Raw genomic sequence first — 17,008 nt, 5'->3', positions numbered from 1 at the left:
ACTACAACTACCACCTGCTTTTTCTTGAGGCTAGGGGCTTTCTTGAACTAATGTAAATGAAGATACAGGTTAGCCAGGCATGGTAGCAGAAGCACCTAATGCCTCATCCTAGCAACTTTACACAAAGCCGAATCATTTTGTCTGCCACTTGGGAGGCTGAGGCAAGAGGATGACCATGAGTTCGAAGCCAACCTGAGCTATATAGTGAGTTCAAGGCCAGCCTGAACTACATAGCAAGACTCTGTCTCAAAAGAAGAAAAAAAAACTAAATGGAGATGGGGTTGATCTTAGCCAGATAGCTGCAGGATAAAGGGCATCTTACAGCTATGTATGTTCAGGATGAAATGGGCCTTAGATTGAATTAAAGAAAATATCTCACTGTGGCTAGAGTCCTACCTCTATTTCCATACTGTTTGCTTTTCTCATCTGAGTCCTAAGCTCCTCTGAACAGAAGGTAGGATATCTAGTTATAAGACATTCTTTTGAAGTTTGATTGCTATTACTTCTGATGAAACTGCTAAAAGTAGTCTTCTTTGTGGGTTTGGTAGGAGACTTTGTTACCCATTCTAATCAAGGACCTGCCTGGGTGAGAACAGATTGCTTTATAGTTCTGCCTCCTCCTCAACCTCACCTTTTCTAATGGATGTATTTATAAGTTAAGATTAAGGACCACCTGGGTATCTACCAAGTAGACCTGTTCAGCCATACAGTGAAGTTGAACCATACTCAGTATTGGAGACTGTCTCTTGTAAACTAGTTAGTGCTGGATTTCATGTTGTTGGCTACATTTGTAATAAGAGAAGATTCTGGCCTACATCCCATAAAAGTCCATAGTTCCAGCTAAGCATGGTGATATATGCCTGTAGTCCCAGCTACTTGGGAGGCTGAGACTGGAGGATCACTTGAACCCACAAATTTAAGATCAGCCGAGTGACAGAGCAAGACCCCAGCTCAAAAAGTGGTTCCCTCAAAACAGGTAGGTCATCCTGTTTGTGATTCCCAATGCTTGTTGACTTAGTCCTTGAAAGTTAACTTACCCCTTTCTCAGTGTAGCTCCTCTGGTCAAGTCAGATTGTTGTCTAGTGCCTCATCCTAGCAACTTTACACAAAGCCCAGTCATTTTGTCTACCCTTGGGAAGCCAGAGAGTGAAGCTAGTATTGGAGATGATCCAGATAATTTCATATTCCTTCCATCTTACAACATTTTCGCCCATAGGGCTATAGGATTTACTCTAGGACTAGTCTGGATTTTCCCACTTCAACAGCTAATTCGGTATCTGGCTAGAATTTAAAGGGTTTCTCTTTGCATCATTCTTCCAGGTAGTATCCTGTTGCCCATCTTTGTCACTTGTGTAATGGCAAGTGTAGCATTTGCCAGTAAATCAAGTTTGATTGTTTTTTAATTGGGAGCAGTTTCTTATCAAGAAGAATGACAGGATAAGGTCCTAATTGTAGACATAGACTAATTTGAAGGTGGACACTACTAAAGAAAAACATCACAGATTCAGAGTATGTTTAAATAACAATCCAACTAGCAGATGACTCTTCTAAGAGCAATTTGTTTATAGTTGAGTCCTGGAGCAGAGTTTGGGATACAACTAGCACATGGAGGGCAATTGCATGGAGGGCTTCAGGGGGGTACAGTAACCAGTGGCAGTGGCCAGGAAGCAAGGGTATAAAGTGGCATCCCAAGGATGGTGTTACAGAATTATTCATGCATGGCAGAGGTTTGCATTCTGGGCTGCCAAGTTGGACCCAACAAAAGCAATGCACTGGCACCATGTAACCCAAAGACATACTCTCTTGTCTGAATACTGATGCCCCTCCATGCACCACTACAGGAACTACTCAAACACCAGCATGGCTTTATTTCACTTTTGTTCTCTGTCCTTTTCAGTCGATATAAATGAATCTTTGGTATTCTAGGATGGCATTTTATGGTTTGGTTGATTCAATTTGAAAATTTTCGCAGGTACCATTTCATTCACATGGACATAGAATTACCAAAGGCTGGGAAAGACCACTGAAAGAGTTCCTTCCTTTACTTCATCTTTAAAAAAACAAAACAAAGCAAAAACATTACCTCTTCCAGGCATGGTAGTGTTCATATATTCCAGCGCCCAGGAGGCTGAGGCAGGAGGATCACTGTGAATTTGAGGTCAGTCTGGGCTACATAATGAGTTCAGGGACAACATGAACTACATAGTGAGACCCTGTCTCAAAAACAAACAAAACCAAACATGATTACCTCCATACTGTTCTCCTCCTAACATGTCCTAACATAAGAAGTCACCCACCTTAGCCTCTTTGTATCCTTTGTTTCTACCACCTCTCTGCTGGGCTGCAGGTCCCCTGTACTTCCAGGACTTATGGTCTCCAAGACCAGCAGATACAGCTGTTCATTTGGGGAGCAGGGTAGGCAGGGAATAGGTATGCAGACCTTTTCTCCTCCTTCCCATTGTGCAAAAATAATGAAAGATACCAGGCGTGGTGGCACACACCTGTAATCTCAGCGGGGAGGCTGAGGCAGGAGGATCGCTGTGAGTTCGAGACCAGCCTGAGCTACATAGTGAGTTCCAGGTCAGTCTCAACTACATAGTGAGACCCTGTCTCAAAAAACAAAAACAAACAAATAATGAAAGATAAGAATATACTGGCACTTGCCACCTCAGACCACCTGTGCTCTTAAGAGTATCTGAGATCTATAGCCAGGTGTGGTGGTGCATGCCTCTAATCCCAACACTTGTGAGGCTGAGACAGGAGGATCTCTGCAAGTTCAAGGCCAGCCTGCACTACAAAGCAAGACCCTGTCTCACAAAAGAGTATCTGAGATCTTATTACAAATTCATCCAGCTGCTTTTCCTTCCTAAAAGTGAGATGTGGGGGGCAGGCAGACTGAAATTTCTAAGTAATCAAGACTTACTGGAATTGCTAAGAAAGTCAACATTTTTTAAACTAGCTGATACCCTTTCTAATAATGCCACAAGAAAAAAGAAGGCACAGACAGCATTTGCCATGGGCACGTATTCATTCATTCATTCGTTTCTCATGAAAATCATTCATAATTCCACCCAGTAGAATGTTTGGGTTTTTTGTTGAATCTGGCCCTCTTTTTTTAAAGACAGGATCTCACAATGTCTTCAAGCTGGTCTTGAACTCACTAGGTATCCCAGCTGGTTCTAACTGGTGGTGATCCTGCCTCTGCTGCCCTCCCCACAACCCAGTGTTGAGATTACAGAGATGTGCCACCATGCCCAGAAAATCTGGACTATCCTATTCATAAAAAACTTTTTTTTTAACCTAAATAGGATCACATCATCAGTAGTAATTGGGTAATTTGCTTTGAAATATCTTAGCCATTTTGTATCGTTAAATATTTTTAAAAGCTTGTTTTATAATGCTTGCTAATATTTCATCATATTTTTTATAATTACCCAATTCCCTATTGTTGATTATTTAGGATATTAATTTTTTTATCATAAAGGTAACACTGGCCAGATGTGGTGGCACACACCTGAAGTCCCAGCAGGAGGATCGCCACCAGTTCGAGGTCAGCCTGGGCTACATAGTGAGTTCAAGGCCAGCCTGAACTGCATAGGAAGACCCTGTCTCAAAAAAGTAAATAAATAAATAAGATAAAAATAAAAAAATAAAGGTGACACCATCTTTGTTCAGTCTTACCATGGTTTTATTTGATCTCTACCTCAACCATGCTTGCTTTGTTTTTTTTGTTTCATTTTGGTTTTTGTTTTGATTTTTTGCGGGGGAGGCTACCAGGGATTGAACTCAGGACTTTATGTTTGCGAGGCAGGTGGCAGAACCACTGAACTAAATCCCTGGCCCAGTGATGGAACATTTTTCTTTTTCATTATTATGAAAAACTTTTCATATATTAATGACATAACCTCTTTATTTTGCTTGTTGTATTTTTCCTAATTTGTTTCACTTCTGTGACCTTCATTTTATTTCCCTAATTATTTGTCTATTGCTTTTATGTTTAATGAATATTCTCTGTCTTCAAAATTAGGTTAACTATTTTCTTCCAATTCTAATATGGTCTTTTTATTTTGATTATTATAACATATCTGAAATTTATTTTAATGTGTGGCATTATGTAGATTATGTAGATTATGTAAATTGGTATTTTCCCCTCTACATAGCACAGTTTCCCCTGCATCATTTAGTTCCTTTAAAAGGTTGAAATCCATTCTTTCTTTTTGAAATATCATCATCATATGCAGAGTTCTTAAATAGGGTATGGAGAATCTTGTGGGAGAGCACCTCTGTTTCCATTTATCTGTTTGCTTGTTCTCTGTACCATAACTTTTTATTATTGTGATGTCAACACTAGCAGTTAGTGAAATCCTACCTTTAAATTTGGAGGGGGAAAAAAATCATTCAAAATTCCAAAGAATATTTTGGAGGAATGAACATTACACTAACTTGTAAGTTCATTTAGAGGAATAAGGCCTTATTTTCACCTGTTTTTATCCTCACAAGTATTTTAGTGGCACCACCTTATGTTGTTGTGTTTACGGTCTGGGGTCTAAACCTTGTGACCTTGTGCCCTGGATAAAGGGAAATGGACTATAGGGCTGTTTAAAAATTAAAGCCAATGACAAGGCATTAACGCTACACTTACAGAAAGAGCAGTTCTCATGTATCTCTGGGGCTACGGGTCTTTCTTTGTTCAGGCCTGGCCCTGGCAGGAGTCAGAACTCTTCAACATGAAATTTCCCACAACTGAGAGAGAGACCCCACTCAAGCTTGCTGTACTGCAAAATAAAGTGCATTTTGGGCCAGGGATTTAGCTCAGTGGCACCATGTCTGCCTTGCAAGCACAAGGTCCCAAGTTCAATCTCTGGTTCCCCCCACCCCCAAAAAAGTACATTTTACCACCCAGCCTACTGCTAAGTCAAACTGTATCAATTTAGAAAATCCCTTAGGAAGAAAATGCTCTGTCTTCTCTTAACACTAAATGTCTTCTTTCACATTCCTGTTTGTTTTTGGATTTGTTAAAAACTTTATAAACAATTCATTTCATATGATATGAATTCAGTTTCATCTATGCTTGATGGAATATCTTTTTCTTTTTTTTTGTACCAAGGATTGAACTCGGGACCTTGTACTTGTGAGACAAGTGGTGGCACCTCTGAGCTAAATCCCCAGTCCTGGAATATATTTTTAAAAATTGATCTTTTAGTGTATATGGTGCTACATGCTTTTAATCCCAGCATGCAGGAGGCTGAGACAGGAGGATCAAGAATTCAGGGCCAAGGGCCGGGGATTTAGCTCAGTGGCAAAGCACCTGCCTGGCAAGTGCAAGGTCCAGAGTTGGATCCCTGGTACCAAAACAAAAACAAACAAACAAAGCAGTCTGGGCATGGTGATACATGCCATAGTCCCAGGCTGAGGCAGGAGGATTGCCGTGAGTTCAAGGCCAGCCAGGGATACATAGTGAGTTTGAGGCCAGCCTGAACCATGTAGCAAGACCCTGTCTCAAAACAAACAAACAAATAGAAAGGGAAAATTGATCTTTCTGCCAAGAGGAATAACAAAAGTGATGGTTCAGAGAAGGGAGCAGCATTCTTGGGTAGTGTCCCCATTTGAGAGATTGGAGCATATAGAGTGTTCCAATTCTGGGAGCCTTGAGTGAGAGAGGATGGCTGTAAGGCCAGCCTGCAATGAGGTGAGTCCAGCTGGACACAAAGAAAGCATCATGTGAGTGTTTTTATTTTCCATGAAAACCTCCTTTATGTGTATTACAAGAATATTAGGATGTCCTTAACCTGAACTTCTGGATACTGAGATATCTATACAAAATTATTTGTATTTTCGTGGGATCCCTAGCTTTGATCAGATGTTAATTAGATCAGAGGCACTCCAGAGACTTAAGATTCTGCTACAGAAGGGTTAGGATGTTGCTTAGTGGCGGAGCATGGCTTAGTCTGACCAGGCTTTGGGCTTGATCTCCACCCCCAGGGAGAAGAAAAGTTGTGAGGATCATTTAACTTTGTGGTTGTCTGTTCTGGTGTGTTGAGAGTAGGAAGGCGGAAGGGCAAGGGAGATGAGTAGGCCTACAGGAGCTTGATGCTTCTCATACTGCATACTCTAATAACCTCTGTGATCATGGGCAGACAAATTAACCTCTCTAAGCCTTAGCTATAAAATTAGGGTACTCATAAGGTATCGGGAGCAATGAACAAGATGATTCCTGTCAAGGGCTTAGCATGGTGCCAGACACACAGACACACTGTGCACAGGAAACTCTGATTAGCTGTCGTTGGCAGCCCTCGTCTGTCTTTCTTCATGGCAGGTTAAAGTGTAGGAGTGCACGGGATTGTTGTAGGCCCTGCTTTCCCGCTTTTCAAACAGCTCCATGTGCCCATTTTACAGTTGAAGGATTTATACTCCAGAGGTAGAGCCTGTAAAAAATGAAAATAGAGAGCCAGATGTAATGGCACATGCCTATAATCCCAGCACCGAGAGACAGGAGGATCTCTGAGTTTGAGAACAGCCTGGGTTATATAGTGAGTTCAAGGCCAGCCTGGACTACATAGCAGGACCCTCTGTCAAAAAAATGAGACTAGGTCAGAGGCCTTTTCAGTCAAGTTGGCTGGGGGCAGTATAAGGTGACATTGTGTAGAGGCTCCTTCTTTAGGTTTTGTCATTATCCTTACCTGAGCCTTCTGTTCTCCTCCAGTACAGTTTGCAGTAGTTAGTGTGGATGTTTTTACTCTTAAAGTGACTGCGTCTCTTCAGATCTCAGCAACTGCGTTGAACTCCACCTTCATTTGTGAGGGTGACTCTGCTTCTTTCATTCACTGAGCACATCAGCATATTGCACTTGTTCCCAAGAGCTGGTGGAGATGCAAGTATCTAATTTAGAAACATTAATCAGTGTTGCCAGTGTGCTTTTCGCTTTGGTGTTTCAATGTTTAAATGAATAAATATATTAAAGTTTTGTAGTAAGAATGCATTTTCGGTCACCATAAACCATAATAACTTTAAAAATGCAGTTGCATTCTATGATAATATTTGTACATTTAATCCAAAGTGACAAATTCAGTGCCTCTCCAGGACTTAATACACAAAGCCTTTGAACAAAGGTTTTTGTGTGAGCTGTGAGTCCCAGGATATGTTCGACCCCCTAGACACACACACGCACACATACTTGAAGGACCCCTGAGGAGCAGCACAGGTGGTAACTGTAGGATTTGAGGATACCCTCCAAAAGGGAATTGGCTGTCTTTCCCACCGACCCACTTGTTGGTAAGTAAGTGACTTGAAAGGAAATGAAGACTCTAGGATGGACTCAGTCAGACCAAACTGAGGCATTGCCTATTCTGCAAGAAATGTGAGTTAAGATTCATTTGTGGTACAGCTGCTTTCCCTTCCAAATCATACACCTTTTTTTTTTTGGTACCGGGGATTGAACTTGTGTCCTTGCACTTGCAAGGCCGGCCACCTAACCGCTGAGCTTAATCTCTGGCCCTCATACACCTTTTTTAAATGGAAGAGAAAGAGGCATATTCACAGACCTAAAAAGATTACTTCTTATGAGAAATATGAGGAGAAGCTGGGTGTGGTGGCACGTGCCTACAACCCCAGCACCCTGGGAGGCTGAGGCGGGAGGGTCACAAGTCAAAACTTAGCCTGGGAAAGAAAGCCCCCTGTCTCAAAATTTTAAAAATATGTAAAATGGCTGAGAGTATAGCTCAGTGTGAAGGCCCTGGATTCAGTTTCGGTCCCCAGTACCACCACCAAAAAAAAAAAGGATAAGAGAACTGGGCACTGGGGCTCAGAAAGAAGAGACAGGAAGGGAGCACAGTGAATAGGCCTGCAGCTGACTGCTGCACCAGGAACACAGCAGTGTGCAGCAGCCTGGAACAGCGATGCCATTGCCTGCCCAAGACCCCGCCAGGAGACAGCTTCCTTTGCAGAGGCTTTTCCCCATGTGACCCAATCAGCTGTTCTCTTAGAATGAACAGTTGTCATTGGGGGAAACATGTTGGTTAGATGTCCCACTGGGGAAATCACCACTTCCATTTGGTGCTGTTTTGCTTGACTCTAAGCACTATGCATAATTACATACTTAGGGTCTTCATCGTTTTCCTTTTTCTATGTTTCTTTGCTTAATATTATTGCCACCACCGTCATCTTCTTGCACATCCCAAGCAGTCTCTGTGTCGTTCTGTCTTCTCCAGTGAGGTGAGTGGAACAAATTTTGGAAGGTGCGGTAAAACCAGAAATCAAGCCCTGATCTCCAGTGCTCTTCCTCCCAACCAATGTGGGCTACTTTCCTTCCCCTTCTTGGCCACTTGCCAACTACCCATTCTGGGAAGTAAAGAAGGTAGAAAAAAGATAAAACTCTTATCTTTATTGTGAATCTCATTAAACTGGTACTTGGTGTGGTTACTATTTTCCAGACTATATAGAATGATAGCTTTATTTTCCTCACTTTTGAAGTTAAAAAGTCATAGTAGGGCTGGGGATTTAGCTCAGTGGCATCACGCCTGCCTCACCAAGCACAAGGTCCTGAATTTGATCCCCAGTATCATAAATAAATAAATTTTTAATTTTGAAATTTTAAAAAATAAGTGAAATGATAATATTGCACCAAGGTGATAGCTGTTAGTTACATGTGGCTATTTGAATTTAAATGCAAATGAATTAAAATTTAAGAGACAGTTAATCATGTTTCAAGTGATAAACAGCTACATGTGGCCTGAGATACTACATTTTTACTTTATTCACATTTAGATTTAAATGGGCACATGTACCTAGTCGTTGCTATAGTGGACTATGCAGATACAGAACTTTGCCATCATTGCCTAAAGTCAGCTTGGTTAATGCCGATCTGATAGCTACAGCAAAAATACTGTGGTCTCCTGGCAAGTTGTGCCCCCTCTGCACAGGGGACAGCCACAAGAATCCTCCTGAGCCTGTCACCTGATGACCTTCTCAGCTCATAGACAGCATGGCTTTGCTTAAAAAAAATGACCGCAGTAATCCGCAGCTAGTAAACAGCCAGGCAGGAAGTTACAAGAAGGGCTGGCCTATTTTTAGGCACTGCAGAGTTCTGAGTAGGAAAACCTGAGAAGGGAGGCAATGATGACACCTAAACTCACTTCCTAGTCTATTTTATTCATGACACAGGCCACTTGCTTATTTCCCCTTAACCTCCTCCAGGGTTCAAGCTTCTCGTAGTTATAGGATTTATTACGGCCCGCAAGAGAATCAGACCTCCCAAGCCAGGTGGGTTACAAGGTTGTTACTCCTGGATGAATTCACATCGCACACTGAAGCACAGCTGCTGCTGAAAAGGGGATCACAGATGTGCAGTAGCTGTGCAGTTCGCTGGCCTGTAGGCATTACCCACCCATCCTCTCTCATGGCACCAAAGGAAGGAAAGGACGGCTCAGGGATGAAAGCTTGTCCTCCTTTCCTACTTCCTTCATAATGACCTCCTAAAGTCCTCTTCCTCCTAAAGTGACAGTTTTCCTGAGTTCCCAATCTCTCCATCCAGAGAAATATAATAGTGCTACTAATTTTGGGGCAGCAGTAACTATTTTTTGTTTGTTTTGTTTTTGAGGCAAGGTCTCAAAAGGCCCAGGCTGGCCTCAAACTGTCAGTGATTCTCCTGCTGCAGCCTCCCAAGTGCTGAGATTACAGGGTGTGCCACCACACCTGGCTGAGCACTCCTATTGACCACCACCATCTCTATTTCACTGCTGCTGTTACTGCCGTTACAATTATTAAAAACTCACACCATCTAGGCATGATGGTGCATGACTATAATCCCAGAACTCCAAGAGGCTGAGGCAGAAGGATCGCAAGACTGGGCAGCTTAGCAAAATAATAAAAGATCTGGAGATGTGGCTTAGTATAAAGGTCCTGGGTTCAATACCAAAAAAGGGGGGGGCAGGGAATCATCTTCAAAGGACTCATTTGGGGAAATATTCTTAGAATGTAGGTCAGTGAGGCTTTATTTGTGGAGAGAAAGTAAAGAATCTCCACTTCAGGAAGCTCCTGATTGGGAAGTGTAGTGTGTCCCTGAAGTATACTGAGATTAATTATGTAGAATGGCCAGCCTTTTCTGTCATACCTCAGACAGGCCTCATGGCAAGAGGGTTTCCATTGGCGTGGTTCCTTGGCTCTTTGCTTTGCCTTCTACAATGGTGCTGTGCTATTGGCACTTTTAGAAGGAAGAAGCCAGGTCTGGTGGTACACACCTGTAATCTCAGCATTCAGGAGGCTGAGGCAGGTAGATTACCACAAGCTCGTGGCCTGCCTTGGCTACATAGTGAGTTTAAAGCCAGCCTGAACTGCACAGCAAAACCCTATCTCAGAAAAAAGAAAAAGAAAAGAAAAATAGAGGGAGCAGCACTGCCTCATGCAGGATCTCCTGTCATTGTGGTTTCAGCCATCTTTCTCCTTGCAAAGTCTGTGCCTCCAAAGATATGTCATCCTCCTTCTGTCTTTATAAACTGGTGTGAGCTGAGTGTAGTGATGCATATTTGTAATCCTAGCATTCTGTGAGGTGTCAGCAAAAGGATTGCAAGTTTGAACCCAGCTTGTTAATTTAGTAACTTAGGGAGATCCTGTTTCAAAATAAAATATAGAAAAGGCATGAGGATGCAGACCCTGGGTTCAATCCCCAGTACTGCAAAAAATAAAATAAAATAAAATAAAAATAATCTTTGATGATTAAAAAAAAAAAGGAGTGAGGATGTAGCTCATTGCAAAGTCCCTGTGTTTAATCCTTAGTAACACACACATACACACACAATTTTATTTTAAAAACTGATCTGGCCTCAAAACACTCATCATTTGTACTCCAAGAAATGCTAATACAGGCTCTGTGCTTGAAGATTCAAAGATACAGAACACAAGAGGGTACATTGAAACCTTGGGCCCCTGGCCCTTGCTCACTATTCTGAACTTGCACTTGAGCCATGACTGTGGCCTTCATATAGAGCTTTTAGGTGTGGTGTTAAAGGCTGGATGACTTTAGTTGTTGGCTCTTTGGGACCCCAGAGGAAATTAGCACACTGTCAAGCTACCAGGGAGTACCTTTATCCACTCTTCAGTCTGACTGTGGCAGGTATTCCCAGCTTGGGGCAATATTCTGTGAACTATTATGAACCAGGACATTCTGACTCGGGTCAGGGCTGGTGGACAGAGGTTCTCAGGAGATCCCTGCATCTAGCAGGTGACACCAGTGACCATAGTCTCCTCTACTGCAGCATCCTCAGGGGCACATTACAGGCTTCTGTATGTCATTCACCTCCCCCCTGAGGTCCCCGGATCCTTGTGAATCTCTGTGTACAAAAGCAGATTCCAGGGCCAGGGATTTAGCTCAGTGGTTCTGCTGCCTGCCTATAAGCACAAGGCCCCAATTGCAATCCCTGGTACAAAAAAAACAAAAAAACAAAAGCAGATTGCAGTTATTTAGAAGATTTCAATTCTTTGTAACTAAGACAGAACCCTGCCTGGCATTAAAGGCAGATTTTGCAAAGGAAAAAAAAATTTTTTTATACCATACCACATTGAGAGCCACAAGTGGATAAGTTTAATTGGAACCATTTCTATCCAACACATGGATGAAAAGGTCAGTGTTAGCATGTAAAAAGGGCATTAGTCAGTGTTCACACAGGAACCAGAGTATCATAACCAGACAAATTCTTGGAGAATAAAGTTTTTAAGGTTTTTGAGTAAAGGAACTTTCCTCTTTATTTATGCTTCCATTAGGATTTTGAAGGAATGTCAACGCACTGTTATTAACTCTAATAGCTTGCACATCACAGCCAGAATGGTTTGGGGCCCGCTGGCTCTCAGGTTACCTGTGTAAATACAGGGATTCACTTCCCAGAGCCCAGCTCTGCCATTTGCTTAATAAAGAGCAAATGTGCAGAATCCAGCAGCAGTGGCCTGGCAGAAGCAGTAATCCGAAAAGGATCAACATGCTTCCTTTTTGTGTGATGCTCCCTCTCCATCCTCCTGCCAGGAGCAGGATATCAGATGAAGGGGAGGTTGTGGTTGGAGTCAGTAAAGTGAATGTCTAAGTGGCACCTGCTTCATTCAACAGATCTTCTTTCTCTTGGCCTCCCACTGCACATCTGCTCCTGACAAAGCCTCTTTTCTCCTCCTGTTGGTTAGACTGAGAGCAAAGGCTCAGCAAGGAGACCCATTGGTTTTGCTTTGTCAGCACAGTTACCTGTGACATTATAATTACACCAAATCTTCGTTATTAGAAAGGGCCCAATTTAGAGATTTTCGGAGCATAAATGGAGTTTTCAAAATGAAATAGAAACATCTTTGCTATTGTAAAGCTGGATCTGAGAATCATTGACAGGTCTAAATATGGAAACCGAGACACCACTCTGAGCTGTACTACAAAGGCCTTGCTATCAGATTGGCTCACTCATGAGGCGTCCAGCAATTCTTCTGCCTTTGCTGAGCTCAGTTGTCCTCACTGCTCACAGCACTGTGATGCCCATCTACACTGTATTGTTCCTACTGCTGATAGAGTTTCCGCATCGGGGCCTAGGGGGCTGAAGAATGCTGGAATGACTTGATGGGGTAAGGCAGTGAAGGAAAGAGCTTCTGATATAATATAAGTAAAGGAAATGCCCAAGAAATATATTTTAGGTGAATACAAAGCATTCAGTTTGAGATTGGGTTTCCACCTTAACAAAGACAATTCTTATGGTGGTGGTGGTAGTGGTGTGTGTATGTGCATTTGATGTGCACATTTATGATATAGAGTTGACACTCTGGTAGAGTTTTAGAATTGCACTCCAGTTATTTAAACTTAATTATAATCAAGTAAAATTTAAAACATAGCTCCTGTCTTACGCTGATCCTATTTAAAGTGCTCTGTAGCCACCATGTTGGACAGTACATAGCACATGTCCATCGTCACAGGGAGTTGAACAGCACAGTGCTGCTTTAGAGATTGATCTGAACTTCTTAAAATGTTGTAACTGCTTCTGAAAGCCTTGGAGTATCTGCCTCAGACTTGGTGGAAGGAGAAAAAAAGTATTCCTGGGTGCTTCTGGAATGACTCCTCCCAGCCATGTTACCTGGACTGTGTTCTTTATCCTTTCATATTAATTTTTTTTCCTCCAAGAATTACCTTTCCCTACTCCTACCTCTTGCTTAAACAAGCAAAGCAAAACTGAATTATAGTGACTGAAAGGGATTTACTTCAGGAATACCCACTTTCAACTAACCCTCTCCCTGGGCTTCTCTTCCCTCAGCTCACGAACCTGCCATTGACCCAGAGAGTTATTTTCTTGTTAAATAGCCTCTGACTAAAACAAAAGGGCATGTGACCCCTCAGGGGCCAAGAGCATGTGTGATTTATTGGTTGTACAGACAAGGTGGAGGTGGACAGAGCTCGTGGGGTAGAGTGCTGTGTTACTAGCACCTTCCCTTCTCAGCTGCCCTTGGGACCAGATGTGTTTTCAGTCTGGCTTCCTCTGCTGGTCTGCCTTCAGCAGCTACCACACAGTTGCTGCGTCTTCTGGGAGAAGCCCATGTGAACTAACGGTACCACCTCAAATTAAGACAGCATCTTTTTTCTAAATAACTTAAATCATGTAACCATTGGGTACTTATGTTCATATTAGCTCTAAGAGACAGAAGAAATCTGTGAGTTTTATAAACATATATAGCTGACTCTGAGCTATCACATACAGATTGTCATCCTGATTACTTGTGACACATTTTAAATCCCTGGACAGTTTTTTTAAACAAGCCATTGTAAGCCTGGACTATCTTCTCCACCCCCTACCCCAGTGCTGGGTACTAAGAGAATATAAATTAATTTTCATATTAGCTTAAAAGAAGACATAATTAGGAAGGTAAGTAGGCTACCAAAAAAATCTTAAGTGCTAGTTAAGAGGGGGAAGTAGAGAGTGGTGACCTACCCTCCTCAGCTCAACTGAGAGCTGGACTCCAGGTTGTCCTTCTATAAACCTGTGCCCCATCAGCACTCATGAGTGGGCATGTTCACTGCAGGGTGTTAAACACTCCGTGGGCAGGCATCAAAGATGCCGGGTGCTCTGTGCACCTGGGTATATGGGGAGCTGCTGAGCTGCAGCAGCTTCTGTTAGTGCATCTTGCCCAGTGCTTTTTAACAGTTCTGTGTTCTTGTCAGGCCTCTTTATGGCAGACTATGGAGGTTGCAAGTGGATCCTGGCAAGAAGGCTGCAGGTGGGTTCATCTGTGGGGAAAGCAGGAAGCAGCTGAGGGTGGAATAACTACAAGGCGGCTGCCAGTCCAGGCTCTGCTTTCTGCATGGACAGTGTGTTGCCCCTACGATGCCATCCCCATCATCCTGTCGCCCAGTAGCTTTAGGAGCCATGGATAATTGCACATTTCTGGTGTTACTCTTCCTTTTTCCTTGATTAACTGGGATTCTTTTATAAAGAATTTGTCCCAGTAACAATATGACTGTGTCAAGTACAGTTCAGATAGGAAAGGGAGAATAAATACTCGATCAAGATGAAGTTTACTGGCCCAGTGGATTCCAGGACTCCAAGATGGTTCCAGTTGTACCAGTGAAGAAGAAACTCATGGATGTCAAAACTAAGGGACTTTGCAAGCTGGACACTGATGTGGGATTCCAGCCCTCAAGGCAACACTGGAGTGTTTCAAAGATTACTTACTACCAGTGTTACAGCAGCACATCAACATGAAGAAAGGGCACTGCACTGGGGTTAGCCTGATCCTGGCAGCTTATGTGCTTTTTGGCTACTGCCTTTCTTAACAAGGAACTCAAGCCTGAGTGGCAACACGGGTGCCATGGTTCAGTGCACAGGGCACTCTCTGGATCCTGACCAGGGCCAGCTTGCCCTCCCCGGCTCTGCTTGTTGGAAAACTCAGTCATTGCTGAATCCTTTTTCAGTCTGAGAATTAATAGCCAATAAAAGTGATTGCTTAGAAAAAGATGAAACTTCACCGGGATAGATTTCTTTCTGTGTGACTGTCAAAGCCCATAACTGTCCACTTATTTCTGCTTTATACTGCATTCTCTTCAGGTATCCCACTGTCAGTAGAAAGGGTAATTCTGCTCTTGATATACTCTTCACAAGTTTCAGCCTGAAAGTTTTCTTGTTTTTTCATAAATGTCCCCCTACAGATTATGCTCAGTGAGGGGTTGAAAAATGAAGAGTGCATCTTTAGAGGCCGGGGATTTAGCTCAGTGGTGCTGCTGTAAGCACAAGGACTGGAGTTCGATCCCCGATGCCAAAAAAGTGGGGGGGGGGCACAAGACTGCATCTTTGGAAGCTTTCTTGCCTTCTCTGTCTCTGCTCAGATAGAAGAGGCAGGGCTAGGGGGCTGGGATTTAGCTCAGTGGTTCTGCCACCTGCATCACAAGCACAAGGTCCTGAGTTCAATCCCCAGTACTAGAAAGAGAGAGAGAGAGAATAGAAGAGGGAGGGGTAGCTGACAAACATACGCCAGTTCATCATACCCGGGTGTACTTAAAATATGCCAAGGCAATAAAATAGAAAAGCAGATCTCAGTCTGATTCTGTGTAACTCCTGTGTGTCTTTTCTGTACCTGATGATTGCACATTCTTAGCTTGGAGATTTTTATTTTTATTTTTTATTTTTTTGAGACAGGGTCTCGCTATGTAGTTCAAGCTGGCCGTGAGCTCACTGTGTAACCCAGGCTGCCCTCAGACTCATGGCAATTCTTCTGTCACAGCCACCCTAGGGCTGGGATTATAGGCATGCGCTGCCACCACCCCCACAGCTGGAGACTTTCTTTTGAGCTTCCCGTAATTGCTCCACTTTCTCCCACCCAGGTACTAATCAGGCATGACCCTGCTTGGCTTCTGAGATCAGATAAGATTGGGAGTATTCAGGATGGTATGGCCATAGATCTCTGCTTTACTTTCTGTTAAAAAGTGTTTGTTTGCTAGGTGTGGTGGTCACACTATAATCCCAGCCCTTGGGAGGATAAGGCAGGGGGATTGCCCTAAGTTCAAGGCCAACCTGAGTTACAGAGCAAGACCCTGTCTCAAGAAACAATGACAAAGTTATTTGTTTACCACACGAATTGCCCCTACACTGGTACCTAGTACTGGTACATGGTACTCTCATCTGTTGCTGCCATTCATCTTCCCAGTGATGGCTTCTGGGAATTTACTGGGCACCCACCGCTTGCCCTTCTTGTGTAGTTGGATCACATATCCTCCTGCACACGTGCATATTCCCCAGGTCTTAGTGGAACACTTTTCTCCGCTGCCATTTGCGGTGAGAAGCCTTCCTGTTTAGCCCAACAGGTCTATGAGTTAGTTAGCTCAACTGCATGTGTGAGCTCAGTTTCCAAGATAATATGCTGCCGTGGTTCTGAATACTAAAGCACAAAACCCTGATTTCAGTGTTCCTGGGCATCTGCAATAATTTCAAGATGTCATGAAATCGTATCTCCAAAATATGTTTTGAGATTCATTTACTAGCAGTAAAAATTAATTCAGTTTTGACATTTGACTTCTGGGACAGGGTTGTAAGGACTTTCGAGCTGTTCTGTAAAATCAGGCAAAGGAGAGAGTAACACTGTCCCAACCAGACAGAGGCACTGCTGGGAACATTATTGGAGGAAATAGTTTTTCTAAGTGTGCCTTGAGATTGCCTAGCGAGAAGGGAGAGAGCCGTTGGTGTTGAGAAGCACCCAGTACACCTCCGCACTTGGGAGGTTGCTTTGGGCTTCATGAGAATATTTGGTGTTTGCCAGATGAAGGATATATTTTAAGCCGTAAATCCTCCAAATGCACCCAAAAGCCTTAGACTTTAAAAGCATGGAAAAGGAGGATTGAATGTCCTAGTAGCAGCTAATATAACGGGAACAGAAACACAGGGAAGGAAGTGCTTTTTCTCTCTCTGCCTCTTGTCTTATCATCATAATGCTTGCCTGTACCTCCCTTTGGTTTGGTACTAATAATCCTCTTCTTGCCCTAAGCCTTTCCTCTTTCCATCTGGTCCTTGTT

General features: G+C 43.0%; 1 protein-coding gene across 10 annotated transcripts in view; it reads left to right on the top strand.

Annotated features, from left to right (window-relative positions):
* The window catches only part of Nrf1 (nuclear respiratory factor 1), a 135,767-nt gene that overhangs the window by 104,727 nt on the left and 14,032 nt on the right, over positions 1-17,008 (top strand). Inside the window, exon 14 of one of the 10 annotated variants that reach the window (XM_033757787.1) lies at positions 14,168-14,227. The exons of 8 other annotated variants lie outside the window; for them this stretch is intronic. In XM_033757787.1, the coding sequence (XP_033613678.1) occupies positions 14,168-14,227 (60 nt within the window). Of the gene's footprint in view, positions 1-14,167; positions 15,220-17,008 lie in introns of those variants that run through there. One more of the 10 variants, XM_033757783.1, reaches the window with a different exon arrangement.

The sequence above is a fragment of the Fukomys damarensis genome, unplaced genomic scaffold, assembly GCF_012274545.1.
Source record: "Fukomys damarensis isolate Sample0158 unplaced genomic scaffold, DMR_v1.0_HiC HiC_scaffold_4, whole genome shotgun sequence".
NCBI classification, from domain to species: Eukaryota; Metazoa; Chordata; class Mammalia; order Rodentia; family Bathyergidae; genus Fukomys; species Fukomys damarensis.
The sequence above is the reverse complement of the archived record's forward strand: the minus strand, read 5'-3'. Positions and strand labels throughout refer to the sequence as shown.